The following is a 14,455-nucleotide window of genomic DNA, read 5'->3' as shown; positions in this document are numbered from 1 at the left end:
GCTGTGATGATACATGGGCTCCCCCCCACTGTACAGATGGAGAAACTGAGGCTTGGAGCTGCCCTCTCCCTGGCAGGCGGGGCTCTGAGCCCAGGCAATGATGTCAGGGCCATATCAGCATTTTCCACCACTCTGCTCTGTTGCCCCCCAAAATTCAGTTTCCCTTCAGGGGTCCCGCCCCCAAGAGCCTCTCTCTAGCCTTTCTCTTTCCCTGAGCTTGCCACACTGCTGGCTCTCACTTTCCATCCGCACTGACAAGGCTGCCAACTCCAGACTCTGCCCCCCAAATTGCCTCCTAGCCCCAGTTATTCTCCATCCATCACCTGTGGCTTCCAGCACTCAGTAATAGCTGAAATCATCCTACTGACATACTTACTGGCCACTCAGTGCAATGGGATGTAAATTCCACATGGGCAGAGTCTTTGATTGTTCTGCTTGCCCAGGATCCCCAGTGCTTGGCCCATAGCAGCTTCTCCATTAGCCTTTGGTGTGGAATATTTTCCATTTTACTGATGAGACTATTTGAAATGCAAAGCCTCAGTTGCCCAGAGTTGACTCCTATGTGCTAGGCTTTCCTAAGGAGCCTTCCATGTGGATTAATTCACGGGGACCTTATCATCCCCATTTTACAGATGAGGAAACTGAGGCCCAGGAAGGTTAAGGGTCATGTGCAAGGTTACACAGGTGCTAAGCGGCGGAGCTGGGAATGTCCAGTCTGAATTTAGAGCCCGTGACATTAACGCCAGGCTGAATCGTGTCTGTGCTACCCTAGGGATGTGCTACCCTGATTTGATCAGCAAGGCCTGAACCAAGCACAAGCATGACCACGCACATCAGCCCGCCTCCTAGTAGGAAGAGCACGTACGTATACGGAACCACCACCCAGGGCCAAGCGTAAGCTTGTTTCCCCAGAGTGGGAGGAAGCAGGTGGAGCATCTTGGCCAGGCCTCAAGGTGTAGGGGGCACAGGAGGGGAGCCTGAGAACTGGAGAGGCACCACAGGCAGGGCGGAGGCTGGGAGGTACCCCAGTAGAGGGTGGAAGGCTCCTGGTAAGACTGGCTTTCCCGACAGCCTGCTCCGCATAGCCGGCGGCCACAGGAAGGATATCTGCAGAACGAGGATTTTATGGACGCAAGGGCCTTACTTTTCTTGTGGGTGTAGAACTTGTCCTCAGAACTGTCCTTGGACTTCTTAATGATCAGTTTCCCAGACTCGACATCGACCTTGAGCTGCAGTTTCTGAGGAATCCCCAGAGATTCTGCCTTCACCTGTGGAAAGAAGGAAGAGGAGGGAAGGGGAAGAAGAGGTGCTGGTCATCCCTTCTCGGTGCTTTCTCAGCACCACCCACGAGCCCCTTGTCCATGTGACTGGGCGGCCCTTGGCCATGTGTCCCTCCCGTGTGGGATCTCTGGCTTCTATTTCTGAGCCTCCTTTGCCCCAGGGGGAGTTTTTGCTGGCAGCTCCTGAGAATCGCTAAAATGTGGAAGGAGCCCAGCTTCTCTGCTGTGTGCACATCAGCTGTTCTGCCAAAGGGTTTGGTGGAGGAGACGGATGAGCTACTAGAAGATGCTTTATTCGCTGATTAATCTGACAACACTCAGAAATCTGATGAGTCACCTCCTTCCAGAGGATTTTAGTAATAGACTGAAGCTCCCAGGCCCTCTTACAACCAATATATGAAATTTACTGATAACAATTAGGAAGAAGACAATTGTCTAGGCACTCAGAATATGGACATGTATCTTCTTTTTTCCCTTTCAACTATAAGCAGTATCTCTTGGCTCTGTACATTTTGTTTTTATTTTATTATTATTATTTTTGCCATGAGGTATGTGGATCTGGGCTTCCCTAGTAGCTCAGACAGTAAAGAATCTGCCTGCAATGCAGGAGACCTGGGTTCAATCCTTGGGTCAGGAAGATCCTCTGGAGAAGGGAATGGCAACCCACTTCAGTATTCTTGCCTGGAGAATCCCATGGATGGAGGACCCTGGAGGGCTTCCAGTCCATGGGGTCCCAAAGAGTCTGACAGCACTAAGCAGACATGCGTACACACACATGTGGAATCTTAGCTCCCCAACCAGAGGTGGAAGCCTCACCCCTGTAGTATAAGCACAGAATCTTAACCACTGGACCACCGGGGAAGTCCCAGCAATACATCTTAATACAAAATTTTCATCAGGGCTCAGAAGGACATGGGGGTGGGCACCCCATCCTGTTTGGAATGTGGAACCAGTGCAGGCCAAGACGCTCCACAGTGTCAGGGGAATACAAGAAAAGCACATTTTTGAGCCTGGAGATTCTAACTCGGTCCCTTCCAAAGAAATCATAGGAATCCCCTCTCTCCCGCTAACCCCCACCTCGAGGCACTATTTTGCAGCCTATTCAGGGGGCCGCCTGTTTGATGACACTCACTGCCCCCACTTGGAGAAGGATGAAGTTTTGGTGTCTTGGGTCAATGAGAAGCTCTTCCCATGGGATCCTCCCCATGAAGAACGCTCCACAGAGTCACCGAGACACCCATCCTAACATTTCTTCATCTTTCCAGGGAGTCGGTTCTCCTGACTTCCAATCTCAGTCAGCCATCGGGCTTCCTGCTGAGCCCAGAGCCCTCCTTCCACTGGGACCAGAAGGCCGGACAAACCCCGTGGAGCACAAGTCCATGGACACGAACCTCAAAGGTGACTGGTGGGATGAGTGATCGCCGGTGGGGAGACTCCGGACCCTCATGCAGCAAGGCCTTGACCTGTGGGCGGAAACGCACGAGGCTTCAGGTTGGGAGGCGATGAGAAGTCAGCTCGGGCTGGGACAGGGTCACAGGGACACCTGGGCATTCTCCGAGGGAAGAGGGGACCACAGAGAAGCCCAGGGAAGCGGCAGGACTCCCCCCAACACACACCTTATCTTCAATAGAGGACAGGAGACTTGTCAGTTGGCTGAGCTTGGCCACCATGTTGATGGGACTGGCCTCACCAGGTACCTGGGATGCGAGAAAAAGAGCAGGTAAGGATGGGCTGCTCAGGGCCAGCTGTGAGAGGCGTCAGGCTGAGCCTAAAAACACACTTCCAGAGCATCTCTGGGCTGAGGGACAGGCTAGGGGAGGAAATTCTGGGGTCAGAGGTTACGAGGTCATGCCAAACGTGTTCCCAAATGGCTGGATTGTACATCCTTGCTGAAGCAGGTACTGTCAGATGAGCCTGCGTGTTTTTGTTAAAGAGGCAGCAATCATTTGGTACCTTTCACCAAAATGAGTTGAACCAGGAAACAAAAACAGGATTACCCTGAAATTATTTTTAGGTTCCAATTTTAGGCTTCATCCTGATTTCCCCACCAACAACCCCACAAGCAGGATTACCGTCCCTCTTTGCAGGTAAGGAAATCAGGGATATGATATGTACAGTCATCTCAGAATTATCATGACCTAAAAGCATGCCTTCCTTTTCTGTTCCCTCGAAATCTGCTGCTCTCCCAGGGCTTCTCACCGCCTCTACTCGGTTACAGAAACAAAACTCAAGGTCTGTCCTGGATCACAGCATTTCCACCCTCCTACGTGTACTGCATCTACTGGCACCTCTGCTGGGCTTCCAAAACACAGCCAGGCCCTGCTCCAAACCCCCTCACCCGCCACCAGGAGAAAACAATGGTCTAAACACTTCAGGACTTGGTGTGACCACCTCCTGAGCCCCAGCCACACCCCTCCAACCTTCTGATCTGCCCATGGCCCGGAGCCACACTTCCTGAGGAATCCTAGAAACATAAATGTCACCAGGGGAGGCCACTTCCTTGCCATTCAGGTCTCAGAGTCACAAAGAGGTCTTCCCTGACCACCCGCGCCAGACGTCTCTGCTAGATCTCCATCATATTGATTATCTGTCTGTGGTCTGTTTCTCCTGCTAGCACGTAACCTCCGTGAGGACTGGGGCCAGGAGAAGTGTGTCCAGCGCTGCGACCTGGGGGCTTGGCCAGAGAAGATGCTCAGTGAAGTTGTTCAATGCGTGTGTGAGGCTCAGAGAGCTGACGTTACATGTCCGAAGTCACACAGCTAGTAAAGGCACAGCAGGACGTGAAACCATGTCTTCCTGGCACCAAGTCCACAGTCTCGAGCATTTATTCACAGAAGAAATCTTTACAAAGCCTCGATTCTGTGCCAGACAGGGTGCCAAGGTGCTGGAGGTATAGAGCTGAAAGGACACCATCCCCACCCTCCAGAAGGATGAGAAAACCAGACTGGACTATTCCAAACACTAAGCAGGGTAGAATGAGGGTGATCACCAACTAGGTGCTGCCCCACTACCACCACCCACCCCCCAACAAGTCAGCCAGGTCACACAGACTCTGACCTCAATTTCCCCTGGAGAGGGGAATGGCTACCCACTCCCATATTCTTGCCCAGAGAATCCCATGGACAGAGGAGCCTGGAGGGTTATAGTCCCTAGGGTCACAAAGAATCAGACACGACTGAGCAACTAACACTTTCACTTTTTTCCATTGACCACTGTATCTTTAAAAACTATTGTTATTTATTTATTTGGCTGCACCAGGTATTATTTGCGGTACGTGGGATCTTTAGTTGCAGCCCGCGGGATATTTTAGTGGCAGCATGAGAACGCTTAGTTGCGGCAGGCGGGACCTAGTTCCCTGACCAGGGATTGACATTGGGAATAGCACTGCAGAGTCTTAGCCACTGACTACCAGGGAAGTCCCCCACCAGCGACTTCAGTGCATTCCTTCTGCCATCACTGATCGCCATCATTTCTAACCATCAGCAGCGCGGCCACTATAGCCACCCCCCACCACAACCATCACCACCATCATCACGGCAGTCAATATTTGTCAAAACTTTCTGTAATTCTTTTTGGTTTGGCCCTTGCTCCTTGATAAAGCTCCCCATCAGTCTACAGTGATTATTGATCAAGGGAAGGGCTTGCTGGAGTGGAGCTGAGATGCAGGTAAGGATGGAGCAGGAGAGTAGGTGGGACAGTACAGGATCCCTTGTTTTAGGGAGATCTCTTGTTTTTCTCAAAAAGAATCAAGAAGATAAGCAGATTCAAGCCCCCTCCTCCTCCGCCAGACACTCTGGATCTTCACCCTTGTCGTCACCTGGTGGTAAGATGGTATCTTTCCCATTATCTCTTGCAATCTGTGTCTTTTGGGGCAAAGATGTACAAAGTGAAAATAAAGCTACCAATAAAGTGGAGTCAGTTCTTGGAACAAAAGGTATTAAAGAAAGCTGGAGTTTTGCCTGTACAACCTTGTTAGGTAGAAGAATGCACAACAGTATGTGAACTGTGAACTTCCAGATGTTCAAGCTGGATTTAGAAAAGGCAGGGGAACCAGAGATCAAATTGCCAACATCCACTGGATCATTGAAAAAGCAAGAGCATTCCAGAAAAACATCTACTTCTGCTTTATTGACTATGCCAAAGCCTTTGACTGTGTGGATCACAACAAACTGAAAAATTCTTCAAGAGATGGGAATACCTGACCACCTGACCTGCCTCTTGAGAAATCTGTATGCAGGTCAAGAAGCAACAGTTAGAACTTGACATGGAACAACTGACTGGTTCCAAATCGGGAAAGGAGTACATCAAGGGTGTATATTGTCACCCTGCTTATTTAACTTACATGCAGAGTGCATCATGTGAAGTGCTGGGCTAGATGAAGCACAAGCTGGAATCAAGATTGCCGGGAGAAATATCAATAATCTCAGATATGCAGATGACACCACCCTTATGGCAGAAATAGAACTAAAGAGCCTCTTGATGAAAGTAAAAGAGGACAGTGAAAAAGTTGGCTTAAGGCTCTACATTCAGAAAACTAAGATCATGACATCCGGTCCCATCACTTCATGGCAAATAGATGGGGAAACAATGGAAACAGTGATAGACCCTATTTTGGGGGGCTCCAAAATCACTGCAGATGGTGACTGCAGCCATGAAATTAAAAGACGCTTGCTCCTTGGAAGAAAAGCTATGACCATCCTAGACAACATATTAACAAGCAGAGACATTACTTTGCCAACAAAGGTCTGTCTAGTCAAAGCTATGGTTTTTCCAGTAGTCATGTATGGATGTGAGAGTTGGACTATAAAGAAAGCTGAGCGCCAAAGAATTGATGCTTTTGAACTGTGGTGTTGGAGGAAACTCTTGAGAGTCCCTTGATCTGCAAGGAGATCCAACCAGCCCATCCTAAAGGAAATCAGTCCTGAATATTCATTGGAGGGACTGATATTGAAGCTGAAACTCCAATACTTTGGACACCTGATGCAAAGAGCCGACTCATTGGAAAAGACCCTGATGCTGGGAAAGATTGAAGGCAGGAGGAGAAGGGGACGACAGGATGAGATGGTTGAATAGCATCACTGACTCGATGGACATGAGTTTGAGCAAGCTCCAGGAGTTGGTGATGGACAGGGAAGCTTGGTGTGCTGCGGTTCATGAGGTCGCAAAGAGCTGGACACAACTGAGTGACTGAACTGAACTGAATGCACATGACCGTGAGATGGTGGGCATGCTCTGCCTGGCATGTTTAAGATATATGCGCTCATCTACACTTCTCATCTATTGACTCTTCCAGTCCTTGGTTTTCAGATGGGGACACTGAGTCAGAGTGGTGAGTCAGTTGTCCAAAGTCACACTGTTGGTGTTGACCTGAGATTTGGGTCACTGGGTCTCAACTGGTGGAGCTCTTGACCTCTGGGGACATCTGATAAGGCCTGGAACATTTTGGGGTTGTCAAAACTGGGGGATGCTAAGGATATCTAGTGGGCAGAGGCCAGGAAGTGTTAACATGCTACACTGTACAGAACAGTCCCCCATGACAGAAAATGCTCCAGCTCCAAATGTCACTAGCGTTGAGGCTGAGGTCAAAATTCACAACTCAGCCTCAATGTGGGCAAACTGATCTGAGTGCCACCTGTGGCTTTACAGAAGCTGACCCATTATTTCACTGTGCTTTTCAGCTGAACTTCAGAAGATGTGGGCTCCAAGGTTAGCAACTCTCCATTCTCACGTAGGGCAGACCCAGGGCTCTCCCCAAACCTCACATTTTGCTAATGCTGCACTTTGCACCTCCCAGCAGTTTCTCAGATACCCTCCATGCAGGGGTCCCCATCCTGTCTCGCCGACCTAAGGGAAAGGGCCTTGTGCTGGTAAGAGGCTGCCACCTCCAGATGTGCCACCCAGGCAGTTTCACTTACTCCCTCACATAACCCTGCAGTGGCAGATAGAACTATGCCCATTTCACAGATGAGGAAAGCGAAGGTGGGGGCATAGTCATCTATTGAACTTGGATGTTTCTGATGTACAGCTCAGGGTTCTTTCCTATACCCCGGGCGGCCTCCGAACTCCCTTTTCCATTTGTGAAATTTCTGAAGGCATCAACACAGTCTCTGGTTTTTCAAGTCAGGGTCTCAGACAGGAGGGTGGCAACCAGAACCCTTTCTCTACATCCTGACGTCACCCCCATCCTGTCGCCACTCCAACCTGCCACCGAATGCAAACGCGGTGGCCGTGACACGCAGGGCAGCACGCTGGGGCATGACTGCTCTCAGATTATCTGGAAGCTTCTCCCTCTTCTAATTGACTTCAAAGGTTTGGGTGTGTGTTGTTATAGTCAAACTATTTAAATTTTAGTGTCTGGTAGGGCTCCTGTTTTGTCAAGATTCGCTTTTACTTTCCCGGAAACGAGCACATCCTTCACTTGAGGTACATTTTGCTTGCCTTTTTTTTCCCCTGATGAATTTTTAAGTTGTACAAACAGAATACAAAAACATTTTCTCAGTAAAAAAAAAAACTCCAAAAAACCATCTGGGCAAACGTGACCCAGGTCGCTTCGACTCCATTCCATTCCCTCCTTGTGGTGACCAGAGGAGCTTTTTGGGGATAAACACGCCTGGTACAGTTTCCATGTGTAGACTTACACCCTAGTTTGCTTTTTCCACCCGACAGTATACCTTGAAGATCTTTCTACATCCATGCATCCACCTTAGTTCAGAATTCTGCATCCTACTTCTTGCTTTTAGAGACAAAGCTACAATAAACACCTTTGCCAACTGTGCAAATGTGTAGACCCTAAGGCAGCTGCCTACAGGTAACTGGCTTGCTTGCAAGATGCTGAGCATTTAACATTTTCATGCAAATGGCTAAACTGCATTTCAAAAACCCATCTGCACTCACAACTGTGAGCGATGAACCCATGAGTCCTGACCTCTGTGTTGGAGCCAAGTCCTGACTTCACCAATCAAATTTGCCCATCGGAGAGGCAAGCAGAGCTTTGCAGCTCATTTTTGGCTACTAATGAGGTGTTACTAACATCTCTTCAAGGGTATCCTGGCAATTCCCAGTCCCTCTTCAGTAAAACAGCCTTTTAAAATCCTCTCCCCATTTAAAAATTTTGGTTGCTTTTACTTAATCATGGGTGGTAGGGTTTGCCTTTTAAACATGTTAATTCTGTTTTTAGCTTTGCTGGGGACACTTTCTGTGACACAGGCAACTTGGCAGGTCTTGGCTCCCAGTGTGTGTGTGTGTGTGTATGTCTGTGTGTCTCAGGGGGCCCACCTTCACCTGCTCTTCCTGGGGTAAGAGGCGGGACCAAACCATTAGGCACCTCCAGTTTTTGTCAGTTTCTGATGAGAAAAGGAGCTGCCTTGTCTCCTTTATTCAACACTAATAAGGAGTTTTGCTGGCAGTTCCTCAAATCAAAATTCAGCGGGGGCGGGAGGCATAAACCTGACTGAGGGGCAGGATCCTGAAGTTCCTTCGCCCTAGAGGTGGGGTTCCAGCAAAGTCCCTGGGACATGGATTTCCTATTCTCCCCACCTCCCCCCAACTACCCCCCCAGGCCCCTCCCACACCTGTTTCATCAGCTCCCAACGTCTTTACCTGAGGCCGTGGACGCAGGCCGGGGGAGAGCTGCTGGTCAAACAGCCTCTGCAGAGATTCCAGGGTAGGGAGGGCCCGGATGACTTCGCTGGGGGCGGGGGACAGGGTGAAGGGCAAGCGTTAGTGAGGACCAGCCCAGCATCGCGCACGGGCTCCAGCTGGACACGCGGGGTGCCCACACCCACTCTGGCAGAGGCAGAGATCCTTCGCAGAAGGGCAAGCCCAGGCAAAGATCCAGGCCTGCCAGAGCCCCCCCACTCCTGCCTGTCCCCCACCAGTCCCGCACTGGAGCCGTGATGCAGAAATCTGATTCACCTCTGTTTAGACACACTCAGCTGCGTAAGCCTGTAGAAACTCTGAATCGAGCAACCCAAAACGACTTAGAAATAATTCAGTAATCCATGGTCCCCAACTTGAGTGTTTATAAGAATCACACCCTCTCTGAGTGTTAAAAATACAAATGTCTGGGCCCCAACCTGATTTGGTCTGGAATCTGCATTTTAATTTTGTGCCCCAGGGGCTTCTGGTGGGGGCAGTCTGTGCTTTCTGGTTCAAATCCCCTCCTAGCAGCTGAGGTGGACGCCCCAGGGAGGTCTGTCATTGTCTGACTCGCTGACAATACCAAGACTTGATTGATTCTCTGTTCCCATCTCATCTTCTATTTTCCCATTGCTTTGGACGGGGTGAGCAGACAATTTTGAGTTCTATTTTTCATCTGTTATTTCATCAAAAACTGTTCATGTTTTTTATACATTTAACATTCTTAGTGGCTTCCAAATATTCTATCAAGTAAATGTGCCAAAATCAATTGCTAGATATTTGGGTTATTTTGAGATTTTGGTAACTATAAGTAAAGGCTGCTGTGAACAGCTTTGTTCATATCGCTTTATTTTTCAACTTAAAAAATTCTTTTTAATTGGAGGATAATTGCTTTACAATATTGTGTTGGTTTCTGCTACATATCAACATGGACTAGGCATCAGTATGTGTGTGTCCCCTCCCTCCTGAACCTCCCTCCCACCTCCCACCCCATCCCACCCCTCTAGGTTGTCACAGAGCCCTGGATTTGAGCTCCCTGTGTCACACAGCGAATTTCCACGGGCTATCTAATTTTACATGCAGTGACGTATGTTTCCCTGCTGCTCTCTCCTTCCGCCCCCCGCCTCCTTCCCTCACTGTGCCCACAAGTCTCTTCCTCATGTCTGCATCTCCACTGCTGCCCCGCAGATAGGTTCGTCAGTACCAGCTTTCCAGATTCCATACACATGTGTTCATGTTTGTCTTTCTCTTTCTGACTTACTTCACTCTGTACAATAGGCTCTGGGTTTATCCACCTTATTAGACCTGAGTCAAAGGGGTTCCTTTTTGTGGCTGAGTAATAGTCCACTGTGTATATGTACCAAAACTTCTTTATCCCTTCATCTGTCGATGAACACCCAGGGTGCTTCCATGTCCTAGCTCTTTCTTCTTTACTTATTTTCAATTACAGTTTCAAGGCAACCAGAGATGATGGCTCTTGATCAATATTGCTAAGCCCTTGAGTGATGGTGGCTTTGGGCACTATTCCAGCCTGCTCATCATCTGTGCTATCTGAATTCTGTAGTTCTCTACTCTCTCTCTTTCAGTGGACATAACAGTGCATTTCAATACTGATGGATTGATTTGCATATCTTCAACTTCTAATGTCTAAGTGTTTTTCTGTGTGGTTGGTTTTTACTGTATTTCTCTCCCTAGAAATTTCATGTCCATTGTCGGTCTTCTGGTGGGAATTTTGTTGCTATTTTTGGAATTTTGTTGCTATTTTTATACATTGGCATAAACTACTTATTGCCTTGATTTTTATTTAATCTATGTGTTGTGGGTTTTCCCCCCCCCCCATTCTGTTGTTTTCATCCTAGGTAGGCTAGATTTTATTATAAAATGCTTTATAGCTTTTTATTGCTCTATTTTTCATCTTTTCTTTGGAAATTTTTTGGCTTACCTTAGTTAAAAATTTGTCATTGGTATTTACTTGTGAGTAATTAGTTGCTCATTTAAATCAGTTTCTCACTCTTTTAAAAGCTATGTTATAAACAAGGTTTTGGAGGGTTGTTGTCATATCTCTTTAATTCCTTACTTCATATGAAATTTTTAAAAAAATACGTGGTGGAAATAAGTTCACCTTTTTCCGTATTGCTATTCATTGTCACTCAACTGCACTTGCTCTTTTTTTTCCACAGTTCTTTTGAACTAGTTCCTTGCACAAGCTCATCTCAAATATGATAGAATTTCTTGCCAGAATCTGTACCACTCATTCAACAAAAACTCTGGAGCTCCTCATGTACTAGACAATGCCATGTTCACACGCTGACACATCTCTCTGTTGCAAGGATGGTGTTGCAGTCTACTGACTTTGATCGGTCATCCTGGGGACTCCTCTGGGAGCCAAGGACGGGGTGGGGGCAGGTAACTGGCCCAGGGAAAAAGGGGGAAGAGCTGGGCAGACAGGGTTCTTGGTTTCTATCCCACCTCCACCAGAGCTGCTCAGTTCACATGATGGTATTCCCTTTAAACTATCACTTCATTAAAGAATTCTAGGCCAAAAAAAAATTCTAAAGCACTAATTCGGAACGTGTTTTAACATCAAACAGATCTCCCTCACTGTTCTCCTTTTTAAAAATGGCATTTTAAAAACACGCAAGTACATATACACAAACTGAATCTTTAGAATTTTCTGAGAATAATGCTGTTATTCTCTGTATTTCCAAATACTCTCTGTATTTCTCTGTATTGGGTAAAATTTTGAGAAATCTGGCTTTCAGATGTGTCTGGAGATGTTGGTTAGGGTCAGAATGACCAATGACACAGAAGGACTTGAGTTGAAAGACTTGAGCACTGAAATTACAATACAGAAAGGATTTGTCCAAGGAAGTTACCATCAGCAGGGTCTCTGAGACTCAGTTTCAGGTCACCAGCTCAAGGGAAGATGAGGAGTAAAGATTGGGCCCACCTTGGTCTCTGAAAGTGAAAGTCACTCAGTCGTGTCTGATTCTTTGCGACCCCAAGGACTATACAGTCCATGGAATCCTCCAGGCCAGAATACTGGAGTGGGCAGCCTTTCCCTTCTCCAGGGGATCTTCCCAACCCAGGGATCAAACCCAGGTCTCCTGCATTGCAGGCGGATTCTTTACCAGCTGAGCTACCAGGGAAGCCCCCTTGGTCTCAGAGAGATGGTCAGTTTCCCCAAGATTCCCATTCAGTTTCCAGCTAGAACATCCAACGTTCTCTCAGTCCAGATCTGCAGACTCAGAAAGAGTGTTCTGATCCTTCGTTGTTTTCTTAATTTTTTCTTCTCCAATTTTTTGCTTCTTTTTGCTTTAGCAAAAATTTCTCATGCAGTTTCTTTTTCTTTTGTTAAAATGTTTAATGGAACCTTTTTAATGTTTGCCTGTCAAGTGTAATTGGTTTTATATTTGACACATATTGCATTGTTAAGGAAGTATCCCTCTATTCCTTTTTAAAAAGTGATTTTTAAAAATTAGAAATTACTTTTATCAGGTCTATTAGGACACCTATGCAAATGATTTCTTTATTTTTAACCTACTGCATTGGAAGGACTGATGCTGAGGCTGAAACTCCAATACTTTGGCCACCTCATGCGAAGAGTTGACTCATTGGAAAAGACCCTGATGCTGGGAGGGATTGGGGGCAGGAGGAGAAGGGGACGACAGAGGATGAGATGGCTGGATGGCATCACTGACTCGATGCACATGAGTTTGGGTGAACTCCGGAAGTTGGTGATGGACAGGGAGGCCTGGGGTGCTGCGATTCATGGGGTCGCAAAGAGTTGGACACGACTGAGCGACTGAACTGAACTGAACCTACTGCTAAATTACAATGTTTTATTTTGATTCGCTTTTGGAATGATTTCTTAGATAAAGCCTACATTTTTCATACCACTAAATTATATTTGCTAGAATATTACTGACATGTTATATACTTACATTAATAAGTGAAACTGGATATAGTTTATTATTTTAGGCTATTATCTTGATTAGGTTTCTGGTTTGGAATTCTACTTTTCTTGAATATTGAATTAGGTGATTTTTGTCATTCCCGAATAATTTATAAATTATGGTTATTATTCCTTGTTTAAAGTTCAAAGTAGAGCATGCACAGTAATTTTTATGTTTCATATTTCACATTAAATATTTATTACATTTAATTATAATTTGAAGATTTGCAGCTATGTTATTGTATTCTTTATGACTTGTAAATCTTTAATGCAAATTATTAAATCTCCTACATTTCTAATTTTAAAAATGTCCTTGACTTTTTTCTTAATTTATTATTTTTTTAAATTATTTCCTCCTTGTTCTTTTACTTTCCACTTGTTGTTACTATTCATTCACTTAACAGAGATTTCTTAAAGACCTCGTTTGGTTCACTACTGTATCTCTAGCCCTTGGAACAGTATCTGGCTCTTGGTAGCGTGTGTCAATTCGGTGGGATCTGACTCTTTGCGACCCTATCGACCGTAGCCCGCCAGGCTCCTCTGTCCATGGGATTCTCCAAGCATGAACACTGGAGTAGGTTGCCATGCTCTCCTCCAGGGGATCTTACCAACCCAGGAATCGAATCCAAGTCTCTATGTCTCCTGCATTGGCAGGTGAGTTCTTTACCACTAGCGCCGCCTGGGAAGCCCTGGCTCATAGTTGGCACACATTCAATCTTTACTGACAAATACTGAACAGATTACTGTTTCCAGTACTTTGCTTGACTGTGGCAGTATCTATGCAATCAGGATGTGGCCCATGATGCCTTCAGGAGACTAGAGCCTGGATTAAGTTTGTGTGTTTCACTTATCATTCTACCCCCACCCCGTTTCTGTAACAGAGCATTTAAATCTTTGGCTTTTCCTCCAAGTAGTGTTTTGGCTGCAAACACTCTGTACATCAGAACTTTCTGATATACAGAGCTTCTCTGTATATCAGAACTTTCTGATATACAGAGCTTCTCTGTATATCAGAACTTTCTGATATACAGAGGCTTGATTCCTCTGGGTTCCCAAACCTCTGCCAGGCAGGCTATCATTGCATGAAGTGCCTTCCTTAATTCAACTGTGATTTAGGAGATGGTCTAAAAGCACCCAGATGGTTGTGGCTAGTTTTGTTATCTCTATTTTCATCATCATTCTGTGTTCTGGGAACACAGAATGGACACTTCTGTTTTGGGTGTATTCATATCCAGCTGCTCAGTAGGCTGCTGGGTTCTTATTTTTAGGATCACCAGCACACTAACATTTCTGGAAAAAAAATTCTTGGAAACTTTTTGAAGGGAAGGCATGTGATTAGTACATTTTTACCAATTTTTTTAAATCGGCGAAGACTCCTTAGGCTTTTGAAGGATATCTATGTTGAGTTAATCCCAAGGAGAAATCAGTAGTCTTCTTGGAGATGCTGCTTCAGCATTTTTATCATGTCATCAAAGAGTTTGAAAAATATTAAGTATCGTAATTTTGAAAAGTAATGGTGCTATTCGTAATTACTTTCTGAATTCATCTTTGCTAGTGGCTTGCTGCTGCTGCTGCTGCTAAG

The 14,455-nt window shown here is 46.3% G+C and overlaps 1 protein-coding gene across 1 annotated transcript in view; it reads right to left on the bottom strand.

Annotated features, from left to right (window-relative positions):
- Positions 1-14,455, bottom strand: part of INPP5D (inositol polyphosphate-5-phosphatase D) — a 137,757-nt gene that overhangs the window by 54,910 nt on the left and 68,392 nt on the right. The window contains 4 exon segments of the mRNA NM_001101882.2: positions 1,145-1,268; positions 2,672-2,743; positions 2,897-2,977; positions 8,880-8,967. Of these exon segments, the coding sequence (NP_001095352.1) occupies positions 1,145-1,268; positions 2,672-2,743; positions 2,897-2,977; positions 8,880-8,967 (365 nt within the window).

This window comes from Bos taurus, chromosome 3, assembly GCF_002263795.3.
Source record: "Bos taurus isolate L1 Dominette 01449 registration number 42190680 breed Hereford chromosome 3, ARS-UCD2.0, whole genome shotgun sequence".
Classification (NCBI taxonomy): domain Eukaryota; kingdom Metazoa; phylum Chordata; class Mammalia; order Artiodactyla; family Bovidae; genus Bos; species Bos taurus.
This window is presented reverse-complemented; position numbering and strand designations above follow the sequence as displayed.